The sequence below is a fragment of the Eleutherodactylus coqui genome, chromosome 4 (assembly GCF_035609145.1).
Source record: "Eleutherodactylus coqui strain aEleCoq1 chromosome 4, aEleCoq1.hap1, whole genome shotgun sequence".
Classification (NCBI taxonomy): Eukaryota; Metazoa; Chordata; class Amphibia; order Anura; family Eleutherodactylidae; genus Eleutherodactylus; species Eleutherodactylus coqui.
Genome location: NC_089840.1, coordinates 107,596,450 through 107,611,505, shown reverse-complemented (window position 1 = coordinate 107,611,505; position 15,056 = coordinate 107,596,450). Strand labels below are relative to the sequence as shown.

The 15,056-nt window shown below is 42.2% G+C and overlaps 1 protein-coding gene across 4 annotated transcripts in view; it reads left to right on the top strand.

Annotated features, from left to right (window-relative positions):
• The window catches only part of SYTL5 (synaptotagmin like 5), a 193,729-nt gene that overhangs the window by 127,969 nt on the left and 50,704 nt on the right, over positions 1-15,056 (top strand). For 3 of the 4 annotated variants that reach the window (XM_066599955.1, XM_066599954.1, XM_066599956.1), the window contains exons 8-11: positions 558-707; positions 1,388-1,529; positions 3,952-4,072; positions 13,725-13,831. In XM_066599955.1, the coding sequence (XP_066456052.1) occupies positions 558-707; positions 1,388-1,529; positions 3,952-4,072; positions 13,725-13,831 (520 nt within the window). The remainder of the gene's footprint in view (positions 1-557; positions 708-1,387; positions 1,530-3,951; positions 4,073-13,724; positions 13,832-15,056) is intronic. The other variant, XM_066599957.1, reaches the window with a different exon arrangement.

Genomic DNA, 15,056 nt, shown 5'->3' with positions numbered 1-15,056 from the left:
TTTCACACATCATATTTAACTATGCTGTAGCTTTCTGTCTTTGGTTCTTTCTGAATTGCTGAAAATGATATTCAGATGGAACCTTTAATAGAAGCATAGTTATTAATGGGTGAAAAAGAGACTGCCTAGGTCTCAGTTTTACATCATCTGCATCCGTTGCCATTTTAGATAGATAGATAGACACCATAGTTGACTAAAATGATGTCAACAAATGGAAACCATGTCAAACAAAGGCCAAAGTGTTCTCCTCTTTACTTATTAAAGTCTATGGTTCCATCTGAATACCATAAGGGAAGACTTACTGAAGATGGATTCATACAGTTTCATTTGAATTTAATAACAGATTTGTCTTCACCAAGTCCCTCAACTCCACGTTGGTTGTTGTTACCTTGTTCATTCAACTTTTGTAGGCAAATCTCATTACTATTGCACTCGTTGGCAATCTAATGTCTATGGGTGCTATCTGATGCTCCTAATCATCCAGATATGTGAAATAACATCTGTGATAGGTATATTCTAATTTTTCATTCTGTGACATACACATTATTGTTTTATAGGCGATCCAGGCCAGATATTTACAGTCTCCCAGAAGCTTCCCAAGCAGAGTTTCTACATAATGGCCAGGAAAGTGTTGATGAAATCAGTCAAGCAAGCTTTAAAATCGACTCCCGCTCTGAATCAAAGCGCAGCTCACCAATATCTGTTCGGTAACACTTTAATTAATTGAATTTTCATACCTGATGACAATTTTTTTAAATATCATACTTTGCTTAGTTCTGTTTGAGCTTTCTTATCACAGTCTGATACATGGCATCCAACAGAGCATGCTGCCATTGTTTTATGCAGGCAGCATACAAAAATCTCCATATACCAACATATTTTTATACGGTAGTAATCATGATATCATTGAAACACATTAACTGAATATTTGGGATCCTGGTGTTCAGGCAGGGTAATAGCCATAGAGGGTGCAGAGGTAGCAGTTGGTAAAGAGCCTTGGGGACATGGCCTCTCTAACATATAAGAAAACACCATTATTATAAATGGCATATGGAGGGTTGGTGTCCAAGATTTTACAGATTTTGCCTCCTACATTTAGCCTCTGTCTAATCTTTTAAGATTCTAGCAATGCTCCCTCCTGCTTGTGTTGCATCAATGGCCTTCTTAAGTGGCCCAAGGATGCAGAGGAAAGTTGTGAGAGGACCCTCATGCTGAACTTTTGCATTCAGGGTCCCATGAGTCCTTAGCTATGCTTCTGTGTTCAGGCTAATAATTCTTATACAACCTCCACATAAAAACCTGATTTATTTTATGTTGCTGTTAGTAAACATTTTCTTTTTTTGATATTTTCTGGTATAATCTATAGTAATTTTTTTCATAATTCCAGTGAAAGTGCCCATTCCTTAGACCCTACTGGTAATATCAATCTACAGACAGCCATTCCAAGCAACAGTTCCAGGACCAGCACAAGTGCTATAGTGCATCGAAGTTCTCCCACGCCAAGTGCAACCTCCAATTACAGCCACACGGTGAGTGTTGTGTTCTGACTATATAGCTGTAGGACTGTTCATAATTATATACATACACACTTGAACACTTTTAATTTTAAAAGATTCAGTTCTTGAGGGTGCTATAACACTAGTGCTAGCATCTGCCACTGATGCACAAGGGTTCCTGATAATTGCCGGGTTTAACTTGCAGATTGTAAGTGCTAACACTTAGACATCCTCTTCTATTATGTCCTATATGGCCATTTGTAGATAATAGTAGTGTTTCCCTTTGCTTTATTTAGTATTTACTACACAAATTACCCTCTGGTTACCTCGTCCTGCCAACATTCACTGCTGACAAGGAGACCCACAATACATGGCAAATAACTTGTTCAAGTGTTTCAATACAATAAAAGTGTAATAAGAGCGTTATTCACACATTACAGAGCTGGCAATCAAAGATGGAAACAATTCTGCAAAATAACAAATCTATGTATCTCACCACTCCATGTAACATTCAAAGGAATCCCCCCTATGCATCCAAAACGCTCCAAGCATCCAAAATGTTCCCAATCAGTAATGTAGCTGTTCTTATTCTACAACAAGCGATCCTCAAATGGCATCCACACTAGATGGACAAGAATGAACGTCTAGTAGCTTTTGAAAGAAGTTTAATATGAACACAGTCATTATACTCATAAGAAACACAGGTTTAAAACAATATACAAACACGTCACCGATACCGCCAGATCCTGGGTTTTGCCACCAACATTCTTCTGGGGCAAAGTGGTTATTGCAATCCCTCACTCTAAGGGCGAAGTCAGACGAGTGTTTTCTGCGTGCGCCTATGTGTGCAAAAAAAAAAAAGCGTATTTGACTGAGCCCTAAAATAGTGAACAAATTACATAGTTTACATATTTCATAAAATTTATTGCCCACATCACTTTATCAATTTTTTTAAACAATATCATCTGTGGAGCATTTTGGATGCGTTGCCTGCTGGTGACTGCAGAGGAAGATTCCTTTGAATGTACTGCGTTCCCTAAAGACCCTACGTGGAGCGGTGAGATACATAGATTTGGCAAGTGTTTTGATATTATTTATGTTGTGAATTATAATTGAATGCGCATCTTTGAACACCATGTCATTTTTAGGTTCACAGTTCTGAGCTGGTTATTTTCTGAGTATCTTTTTATCACAGTTTCTCTGCTATATTGCTCCAAACCTCCTTAATAGATGCAGAGTTGAATGATAAAATTGTGGCCGCCACTAAGAGAAGTTTACTGCATGCTGTTTTATTATTGAATTTAAAGCAACCCTCCTGTTTTAGGCCAAAATTTTGTCCTGGGAATGGAAGATGGAGTGGGTGCCATTTTCAGCAGCTAAAATGGCCACCACCATCTTTAGACTACTTAAAGGGAACCTGTCACCCGCTTAGAGCACCATAAACTAGTTTATGGCTCTGTTAGGTGAAGTGGCAGGTTGCTGGGTGCTGTATTTTTTATACTCACCCGCTTCCTGGTGCTTGCCGTTGAAGTCAAATCTAACTCTTGTGTGCACTCTCCTCTACAAGTCTATGGAAGAGCGCATGCATGGGACTCTGCAAAATGAGCATAAGAAATAACGCACCCAGAAACCTGTCACCTCTCCTAACAGAACCATAACTTAGTTGATGATGCTTTCGACAGGTGACAGGTTCCCTTGAATCACACATAGTGCATTGGTATTACTAGGACTACCAATGCACTATACCTGCTTTCTGCTGTTCACGTAATGAGCCCTGGCCAATTACAGAGCGGTGCACAGTATAGTTAGAAAATGGCGGTGGCTATCCAAAAACTGCACCTACAGCTGGCGGAACCGAAAGACTACCAAGTAGATTATTTACAGAAAATATACCTTCTCCATCTTTTGGTCCTGGGACAGAATTTTGTATTGAAACCGGAGGGTCATTCCAATGTATACACCACATACAGTAAGATCCTAACCCCCCCCCTAGTTGTGGTTACATTTCCATTTGTGGTGCACTGGTACAGGTTCTGGGGTAGGCCTGGCTTGAGAGATATCAGGTTAGGGGTGGCATCAACCTGGCGGCTTACCTTTGGCTTGTAGATGGTCACTGCATATTGATAGTAAAAGTCCTGGAAACAGGAGTCCTGGTTCAAAGGACAGTGGAGTGGGGTCGAAACAGAATGAGGCCACATCGTTAACAGTTTGGAAACATAGTAGCTTTTTAATAAAACTTCAGCAGCTAATTCATTACAATTTTCGATGTTGTTGTCACCGATAAGATAGCAGTCCAGTCTCTGGCTTCCTTACTGGGAGGACAAGCTGTTAGTCAGTTCTTTTGCAGTACATGGTCTTCCACCAACACTTTTCGATGCTTTGCTCAGAAAAAAGGAAGCTGTGAATTAAATAACAAAATAAAGGTGCTCTTAATTATATATGATTTTATTTTCAGCAGTCAATGGGAGGTGCAATGAAAGCAAGTTCTAGCATACCAGAGGACATAGCAAAGAGACATAGAAGATGTGGTTCTGGCACTCCATCCTTGGCCTTATCTCGAGTATCCATAGCATCTGGTATGTATGTAAAATGTTAGACAATTACCCATTATTGATCCAGGGATTATTTCAATTCCCAGATTGGAGTAAGGAAGGAATTTTTTTCCCTTAAATTCCTCTGGATCACCATTGGAGGGTAATAGGCTGAGCTAGATGGACATGTTTCTTTTTTCGGCCTTACATACTATGTTACTTAAGTTTTTAGTGTCTTATATTCTCATATAAATCTTCATCTGCTCTCAAAAGATTAATCGTCCATATGGAAATGTGTCCATTCATTATGTGGAAGATCTAGCTACCTGCACTTCTATTATCTTTGCTGCCACATGGCCAACACAACTTACCATTGTTGAACAAACCAGCGAATGCTGCATTGTACCATGATATTCTGTAGGAGAATATGTGGTCATTTCTCCACAAGCTGAATCTGAACTGTAATTGTGGTTCAAAGCAAGACATCGATCTACTGTAAAACCTAAGAGCGATTTACATTTGACTTTCTTGGATTTTTTCTGATAAGTTTTGATATTCTCAAAATGATGAAAAGAAAAATCCCATTTAAACTTACCTTTGAAATTCAGTTCAGAGGTTTTACAGTGTTTTTTTTTTTTTGCAATATTTGCCCAAACAGTTCAAGCCTCAATACAGTAGAATTATACTTAATTAGAGCAGTATGTTATACCAGACAAGTTCACTTTTTAGATATCACTTTCATATAAAAAAGAGTGGACTACAATTCCTCAACAGCAATATAAAAGAATGATAGCAAATCATACAAAGCTTTTGGCTGCTATTAATAATATTGAAGTTGGTTCCACCAGCTTTTACATTGTGTGTAGGACTTTCATTTATTAATTTACATTGGTCCAAAGTTTTGTATTGGTTAATTATAAAATAAACATGTTTATAGGCATTAGAGCTTCAATTCTTTTGATATAGAGCTCCAAGTTACCTGCTTTCCTTCACACAATCCTTGAGGTAAATTGCAAAGTTCTGTCTCCCTACCTTCCACCAGGGAAATACAGTACAGATTTATATAGCTGATACAAAGTTTAAGGGGTTGTCCTGTAAAACAACTGCAGACTTACTGGATGAGCCAGGGAGTTCTGGACTGGCCACCTTCACAACATCAGACAGGTGTGAAACACTTGGAGGAATTACAGGCTTAGCAAAGTCATACCGTTCATGGCTGGTACTTTATGGGGTCAGACGAAATGTTGCAGGAAAAAGCAGGTAATGCTACATATTGGTTGCTCAAACCGTTGTTTGATTGAAGATAAACTTGGAATTATGGTATACGAGTAGTTACAGTCTGGCTTGAACAGCGGTATAGAAGTAGTTACTGCCTAGCGGAAACACCGGTATAGCTTACTGACTTGGCACCAGCTTGGTAGTATTCTGGTTAGCTCACTCGTCATACACTACTTAAGCAGCCTCTACTCCCTCCTCTTCCGGAGGATTTGGGCAAAACCAAGCAAGGGCTCAGCAGTCTCAAGGCCACTACTCCACAATGCTGTGTTGCCCACTGCTACAACCCTGCTCAGTACTCTTCCCTGGGAGGACACAGATTCAGCTACTTCAGGACATGCATACACTGTCTCTGTAATATGTCATCAATTACTCCTCAGTTGTAGAACCTGACTCTTGTAGCACTCATGACATGAATGTTGTTTATACGCCATTACAATTTGCAACATCATAGTTTTTATTAAAGAGATAGTAGCATAAATAACTTTAACCTCAAACTTCTAAATTTCAACAATATTAAACAATTTTTAACAACTTTGACATTCTCACAGCATTCAACACTTTTTCACCTCGTTGACTTGCCCATGCAAGTCCTTACATTTTTTAACTGGTCCTTAACTGGCCCATACATATCCTTACAGTCTCCCAAATTATATTGTTATGGGAACAAAATGGATTCCCTCTAATTTCACTGTACTGCTTTAAATTGATTATTGAGAAGAGCATGCATGCCAGTAACTGACAGTGACAGAATATTCGTCAGTAGTTTGTAATGACTAACATATGTTAATGCCTTAAGGTGTATGTTACTACTACACACATGATTTCTAGCAAATGAAACAAGAATAGACTTATTAATATCCCTGCCCGGCCCTAGGAATATGAAGGTAGGGGGTAAGGAGAAGCCCCTTCTTATGATGGTAGGCGTCCCAGGGCTTCTCATGAGAAAGAAATCTGGAGAGCAGTGCTATGCCCTGGGAACTGTGCATGGAAGATACTGCACAAGAATCCAACGAACACCAGTGTACAATATTTTACTAGGAAGGTGGATATACTAATATACATACGAGTGTTGCATAGGCTGATGTGAGAAACATATGAAAAGATAATAATGTATAGTGCCAACTTATTCCGCAGCGCTTTCAAGCATAGGAGAAACACAAACAATACAACAATTACATATGACATACAATCAGTTTGAAACAGGGTGGGGGTGATACAGGAGGTACAAAGGGGGTGGATTGGCATGGGGGAACACAGGCAGTACGGGGATTCCATATGGAAATCAGTTATTAGAAAGCAAACAGGATTTGTGGTAAGAAGGTGCAGGGGTAGAGGTTGAATGTGATAGGCAGGGTGGAAGGTGTGGGGAGGCATGGGGAGGGGCAAGGCGACTAGGTCAAGAGATTTGGTATGCCTCCTGAAGAGGTGAGTTTTTAATGTATGTCTGAAATTTTGTGAATCGGGAATTGTCCGGATGCCTTGGGGTAGAGCATTCCAGAGGATGGGTGCTGTTCTGGTGAAGTCGTGTAGGTGAGCATGTGAGGTTCGTATTAGAGGAGTGTTTAATCTGAGTGTGGGGAGGTGTACAGATAGGAGGGAGGCAATGTACAGTGGTTTGGCGCCATGGAGAGCTTTGTGGGTGAGGTTGAGGAGTTTAAATTTAGTTCTGCAGTGGTTGGGCAGCCAATGCAGTGACTGGCATAGTGCAGAGGCGTCTGAGTAACAGCTGGATAGAAAAATGAGCCTAGCTGCCGCATTTAGTATGGATAGGAGTGAAGCAAGTCTGGTGCGGGAAAGGCCAATGAATAGCGAGTTGCAGAAGTCGAGTCGGGAGTGGATGAGGGTGACCACGAGTGTCTTTAGCGTGTCCGTGGTGTGGAGCGGCTGTATTTTAGCAATATTTCTGAGGTGCATGTGGCATGTTTGGGCCAGAGATTGGACGTGGGGGGTAAATGGAGAGGTCACAGTCCAGTGTGACCCCCAAGGCAGCGGGCGTGCTGTCTGAGGTTATGGTGGTGCCAGACACTGGAATGGAGATATTGAAGGGAGGTTGGTTGGAAGGCGGAAAGATGAGAAGGTCAGTTTTAGAGAGGTTAAGTTTGAGAATAAGGGACATAGTATTAGAAACAACAGACAGTCGGTAATATTTTGGAGGAATGGTTCAGAGATCTCACGGGAAGAGGTGTATAGTTGGGTGTCATCAGTGTAGAGATGGTATTGGTGGCCGAATTTGAGGATGGTTTGTCCAATTGGGGCTGCGTAGATAGAGAAGAGAAGGGGACCAAGGACCGAGCCCGACAGCAAGAGGAAGTGGAAAGAACATAGAGCCAGCGAAGAATCCACTGAAAGAGCGCTCAGAGAGGTAAGAGGAGAACCAGGAGAGAGCAGTGTTCTTAAGGGCAATAGAGCAGAGCATAGTGAGAAGGAGGTCATGGTCGACAGTGTCCAAATACAGCAGAGAGGTCAAGAAGGATTAGTAGGGAGTAGTCACCTCGCGACTTTGCTGTCATCAGGTCATTTGATACTTTTGTGAGGGCGGTTTCAGTCAAGTGTAGAGAGCGGAAACCAGACTGTAGGGGGTCGAGGAGTGAGTTGTCAGAGAGAAAGCGTGTGAGGCGGGAGTAGACCAGACGTTGTAGTAATTTGGAGATGAAGGGGAGGTTTGAGACGGGTCGGTAGTTGGCGGCATTGGTTGGGTCAAGAGTTGGTTTTTTTAAGCAGAGGGGATATAATGGAGTGTTTAAATGAGGAGGGAAAGGTGCTAGAGGTTAGGGAGAGGTTGCAGATTGTGGTGAGGTGAGTAATGAGAGCTGGGGAAAGGAATTTGGAGGTAGTGAGAGGGTCACTGGCGCAGGTGGTGGGGCGGGCAGCAGATAGCAGCTTGGAGACTTCTTTCTCTGTTGTTGGTTCTAACATAGGAAGTGAGTAGGTGCTGGATGCAGTGCTGAGGAGACTGGGATCAGGACTAGCTGTGCAGTTATTGGAGATTTCTTTTCAAATTTTGTCAATCTTTTCTTTAAAAAAGGCGGCTAATTCTCCAGCAGTCAGATTTGTCACGGGAGCCTGTAGTATGGGGCTGAGGAGGGAGTGGAAGGTCTCAAAGAGTCGTTTGGGGTTGTGAGATAGTGAGGAGACAAGGGAGGTGAAATAAACCTGTTTGGCATGGTGAAGGGCTAGGTTATAAGTTTTAAGCATGAATTTGAAGTGGAGGAAGTCTGCGAGCAGCTTTGATTTTCTCCACAGCCGCTCGGCACACCTAGAGCACCGCCGGTATATATTGTATGTATTCTATTGTAAAGATATACACAATAGAATACATGTATTATTACTATAACAATATTGTTTAAAATTCAATGTTTAAATTCACAGATATTCCAGGACAAAAGATAGAATAGCGCCATCTGCTGTTTCTTTTCTGTGTTCACCTCAGTAAATGTTTCCAGGGGGTCACTCATACTCAGTTTTGCTTCCCTCTCTTCACGTTACCTCTGAGCTAATCAGAGGCTTCAGAGGTAATTCTTCCATGGTTGCTAAAGCCTCTGATTGGCTGAGCGGTCACATGTAGAATGTAGGCACATGACAAGATTCTGAGTAGCCTCTGTAAGAGGTATGTTTTTTTTTTCTGTACCTATTTTTTTTAAGTTCTGGAAAACTCCTTTAAATTATCAGCTGTCATTTTCAGCATTGTGCTTTCTTACTTATTGTGTTACCAAAAATACATATTTTAATTTTAAAAATTCACATAGATGTTTTGATTACTTCTACTATATAATTTTCAATCTGTAGCTTCCCTCTTGTCACAAATTCCTATCATTTTGAAATCCCACAAGACCAGCTCCTACATCTGCTGAAATGTTTTTCGCTGTTAATGTTTCCATCAAGTTCAAAACTAGAAATATCTGAACTGGCAGAAAGAAGGAGATAAAATACATTTATTATTATCAGGTACAATTTAGAAATGGCAGAAATGTTGACATCAGGCAAGCAGAAACTGTTCCTTTTCTTTAGACATTAACAATGCATGTTATTTGGTGCCAAGGCAGGCTCACAGCAATCCATGAATTTCTTGTTCAACATATTCTTTGAATATAATACATGGCTTATAATAATCTATTGTTCCTCAAGCTCCGCGAGTTAAGTGGGATGAAATTTCTTTAAGCACATTTTAATAATTGCAGCAGCAAAGGCAATGGTGTACCTAGAGGAGTCCCATTGCAAAATATCTAAATGTGTCACCAATTATAGTGCCTTGTTTTGCCATCTTGGATAAAAGCATCTAGTGTTTGTTTTCTTTATTCCATGATACTTTGGCAGTTCCCCAGCCCTTTATTTGCCAACAGCGCAATTACTGTGAAGGGCAGACTCTTGCACAATGAGCTGCATTAAGGTTAGTTGGGGTCATGGAAATCACTTGACCCACTATCACAGCCATATTTAGGAGAGGTGGTTGTACATGCACAATGTCTCTCTCCTTGGAAGCCTATGGATGTGACAGAGGCAGCCAAGGAAATGTCTCCCGTAGCTTCAAAGTAGAGAGCCACAAGCACGTGTGGTAACCTCTCTACTTCTCCTTGGCTGGATAAGATTGATGTACAACTATATGGCTATTCCCATTGTCCTGAGAGGTGGGGGTCCCAGAGATGAACAGTGTGTACACTATCCATATAAAGAGTGAATGCCATGGGAGTAACTAGACTGGACTGAATGGCAGAGATGTTGGGTATTGGAGGTTCCCTAGGTCCTTATGGTGATGGGGGCCCCAGAGGATATGTCCCATGTGCCCTCCCTATAGCTTGATCCTGTCAGCACTGTTATTTACCACCCAGTAGCAAAAAGAATGTGGCTAACTAAGGCTGGGCCCCTCTCTTGAAGGTCCCCATAGCAGGACTATGGTCTGCCTCTATATATGTAAAGGGTGTTGTGATGCCAACAACCTATATCTATGTAGGTCTACCTATATACAGTAAGTCAATATATGTAGGTCAAAACCTATGTAGGTTAGTCATTTCATATCTCTCTAGGGATCAACCTGTTCACAAAATTCCCTTCTCTGACGACTAAATAATATAGCTTCTTTTGTATTTATTGAAGGAAACCCACATAAACACAAATAAAACCTACATCTAGGCATTGTCCTGGCCATCATAAGTCTTGGTTATCCTATAAACATACAGTATATAAAGCTGACATGTAAAATTTTAAGTGTGTTTTGCACTTAGAGTCTGCTGACCATTTACAGACACAGATATGTGTTTGTTAGGATTGAACCGATTTTTACCAGAATAGTTCTTTCCAATCTCCTCTTATTCCAGCAAAATAAAACTCATAATTCCCATCCCCCTTTTTATGCCCTTGATGGAGTTGCTTGTCAGATCACCATTTACATATTACGAACATAGTCATTGTCAGACAAACTATTTTAAGCAGGTCAGTTATATTACCAATTTCAATCAACAAACTAATATTTCCGCACCAATTTCGAGTTATACTTTCTTGTTCATTGTTTTAATATCTGCACATGTGAACTCAGCCTACTGGCTTCCACATATGGACCCTCTTAGATCACTATAGAAAACTACAGTAAAGTAGATTCGGTTCAGAAGAGCCTGTGGGATCCTGTGGTGCAGCTGAAATGTAGACCCTAAGAGTAAGGTCACACAGGGTGGCATTGTCATGGCCACAAGTATTCTTAATTAGTGCAGCGCCCTCTGTAAATCACGTGGCCATTAACATTGGTCGTTAGTTTTACCAGCTAACCTACATAAACACTATGCTTACCTACAAAATTATGCAGCTATTTAGCAATCAGTTTAAAAACCCCAGTGGCCACTTGCCATTGTGATTTTTGGTCATGCAATGCTGCTCCATGTGGCATTACCCTCAAATGAAACTATATCACAGCCGTCTGAAATTGGCTTAATTGGATAGATTGATGAGGGTCTAATCAGGTGATCAGCATTTTCTCAGCTTGAGAACTTATTCACACGAGCGTATATCGGCCGCCGTTTTCACGGTCGGCCGATATATACGCTATCATCTGATGCATTGGATTCCAATGCATCAGATCACACAGGCGTATTCCTGCGGCATAAAAGCGCCCGGCCGGATAATATAGCGCGGGTTCTTTTATGCCTGGCAGTAAAGATAGTCCTGGAATTATCTTTCTGCCCGAAATACGTCGGCCACTGCATAGAATTCTATGGGAGCCAATGACAGCGGCCAAAGAAGGGAGGTGGGAGGGAGTTTAGCAGCGTGAGCTAAGCTGTCTCTCCCCACCCAGCGGTATTGCGGCCTTGGCGTATATACACCGGGCCCTTGCCGTCTGAACGGACGCACAAACATTGGATTTGTGCGCCAATCATGCATTTATACGGTGCCAGCGGGCGCACATAAAAACACCTACAGCCATGTAAAAGAACCCATACAATGTGAGAAAGCGAGTTACCAAGCAGGTTAATTTGATATCATTACATCTGTTGCTTCTAATAATTTTCCCAATGTTCAAAAGCGGAAAATGTGTAGAAATTTAATGTATGTTTTCTATCTTTGGGTGTTTTGGTTATTTGTACTGCAGATTCTGTAAAAGCTTAAAGAGGTTTTCCCGCAACTTACAATTGCTTCACAACCATTCCTGGTTGCTGCTGACCAGGACATGTGACTGCTGCAGCCAATCCCTGGCACAGCAGTGACCTTCTATAGTCAGTGATTGGTTGCAGCAGTCACATGCCCTTGTTAGTAGCAACCAGGAAGTACAAAGTAGTTATGAAGCAATTTTAAGTTGTGAATACCCCTTTAAGATAAAAAAAAATATTTGATCATTATTAGAGATGAGCGAACACGTTCGGCCCCGCCCCTTTTTCGCCCGAACACCGAACTTTGCGAACACCTCGGTGTTCGGGCGAAAAAGTTCGGGGGCCGCCGTGGCAGTGCGGGGGGGTGCGGCGGGGAGTGGGGGGGAGAGGGAGAGAGAGAGGGCTCCCCCCTGTTCCCCGCTACTGCCGCCCGCGCCGCCGCGCATCTCCCCGCCCCCCGGCGGCACCCGGACACTTACGCGCGAACACTGCAGTGTTCGCTAAAGCCGGTGTCCGGGTGCGGATGTGTCCGTAACGGACACGTTCGCTCATCTCTAATCATTATATATGATAGAATGTAAGGTTGAATCCAAATGTTGCCGAAAATTGTGTCTTAAAATGCAATATGAGTGTGTGAGATGCTAATTTTAACAATTAATTGACTCTATTTCAGTGGAAATATTTAAGTAAGTTTGTAGTGATTAAGGACCCTTTTCCACTGAGATTATCGCTAGATTGCAAGAATCATTCATTGTAAATGCTGGCAGCTACTGAACAACAAATTATGCTTCACAGAGGTGTAACTTGAAGCTTCTAGGCCTCAATGCAAAATCTGTAACAGAGACCCTAACTACAATGCTTCATTCATAGTACTGGGCTCCCTATATGGAGAAGAGAAGCCTTATGGGTCCCCTAAGGCTCCTGGGCCCAGGTGCAACCGTCTCCCCTGCATCCCCTATAGTTACACCTCTGATGCTTCATTCTTCCTTTAGTTTCTGCAGGCATAATAATCCAAGGAAAATCGTCCTGTTTACTATGAATGGAGGCAGGTGGCCGGAACAATTTCCTTCTCCAATCATTGAGAGATAATCGCTCCTGTGTAAATGCACAGGAGTGATTACCGCTGGGATGACTATCGGGTGCCGAAACATCCAACAGTTGTCCGCTGCAATAGGACCCTTAGGGCTCATGTCCACGGGCAAAATGACATTTAAAATCCGCAGCGGATCTCCCGCGCGCGGATCCGCACCCCATAGGGATGCATTGACCACCCGCGGGTACATAAATACCCGCGGATCGTCAATAAAAGTGATTTAAAAAAAAATGGAGCATGAAAAAATCTGGACCATGCTCCATTTTCATGCGGGTCTCCCGCGGGGACGGCTCCCGCGGGCTTCTATTGAAGCCTATGGAAGCCGTCCGGATCCGCGGGAGACCTAAAATAGGAATTTAAAGCATTTACTCACCCGCAGCGGGCCGCGAAGCTCTGCTCTTCCTCACGGCTGCATCTCCCTTGCTTCGGCTCGGCGGATGTGCCCGGCGCATGCGCGCGGCACGTCGACGACGTGCCGGCGATGTGCCGCCGGCGTCAGGAATTCATCCGCCGGCCGAAAATGAAGATCCGGCCGTGAGGAACAGCTGATCTTCGCCGTCCGCTACGGAAAGGTAAATTCTTTTAAATTGCTATTTTCGGCGCTCATGTCCGCGGGGCAGGAGGGACCCGCTGCAGATTCTCCATGGAGAATCTGCAGCGGATCTGATTTTCCCCGTGGACATGAGGCCTAAGAGTACATTTCTCCTACTGGTTGTAGGTATTGTAGATAATAACGTATAGCAATCATTTTCAGATCACAGTCGGTCAGAGCTGGACCTTAGCAGACCGCTTGCAGAGGGAAATGAGGAAACAGGAAGCATAAGGAGCAAATCCGTTCCGGGAGGATTGAACACCAACTTGGTGAGTTAAACATTAATTTCTTATGAAATGTAGACAAAGTGACCATGTAAACATACTAAAACTGGTCATAAACATTAGGTTCTTCTTAATGGTCTCCACAGTTTCAACCTACTCAACTGACAATGTAATATATATGGGGACTGCCTGATGGGATCTGACAGATTTAATTTTTACCTAAGCCAATCCTGTTATTTCCCTTATATGTGAGTAGTAGCAAATATGCCTGGCAATCCCCCATTCCCATTTTTGGCTACACTGGACATGTAGGTTTAGGGACAGTTGGGGATTCGCTTGTCCAGCAGTTGTATTGTACATTCTAACTGAATATTTGGTATATTTGTGTAATTGTATTCATTATTTCCAAATTTTAAAATTTGGAAATATGTGTGATTGTCTTATTCATCATGGCAGGAAATAAATACAGATGGGGCTTTTCTGTGTACTCTGCAATTCTTCCAAGTCACATTTAATTTTGTTTATTAAAAGCCTTGAGGCTCACACCTCCAAATCTTCTGCTCCAAAAACATTGTGAGGGGGCTGCTCAGCTGTTGGGCTAAGGATTCACTAATACATTCAGAACAGTGTATTCAAGGTGTATGCCAAATTAAAGGAAAACTCCACTTTTGAAAAAAAGCATATTCTATTTTGTGGTTACGATCTACATAGAAGACAAAAAGTCTGACATTGACTTGCAGGAAGGATGCCTTCCAATTTGTGGCACTTTAGAGGTATTGTTCTATCTTTCTATTTGCATATTTTTCAGAGGAGCATGGATGGCCTTACAAGTCTCCTCACACCTTCTAGGTGCTCTCCCTAAGGAGAAACAATACTCTTGCTGACCCAAATCTATAGGCTTCTCACCAGCCAAGCCAGAAACCTACAGCATACTGATGAGGGTCAATCACCCCAAAACAGCTGTCTGTGCATAGTTTCACAGTCATTGTTGCAAGACTTGTTGAAAAGTCTGACATTAACCTTCCAATAGGTGGCGCTGTAGAGGTATTGTTCCATCTTCTCTTTTGCATATTTCCCAGAGAAGCATGGGGGGGGGGGGGGCTTAAAATGTCTTCTCATACCTTATAGGTGTTCTACCTCAGGAGAAATGATACCTTTACTGAGGCCACATAGTCATAATAAGTGCTGCTTATAGTAACTCCCATCTTTATGATTGTTCAGAAAAGAGGAAATCATAAATGGGTCTTCAATGGAAGTATATTCAAGCTCA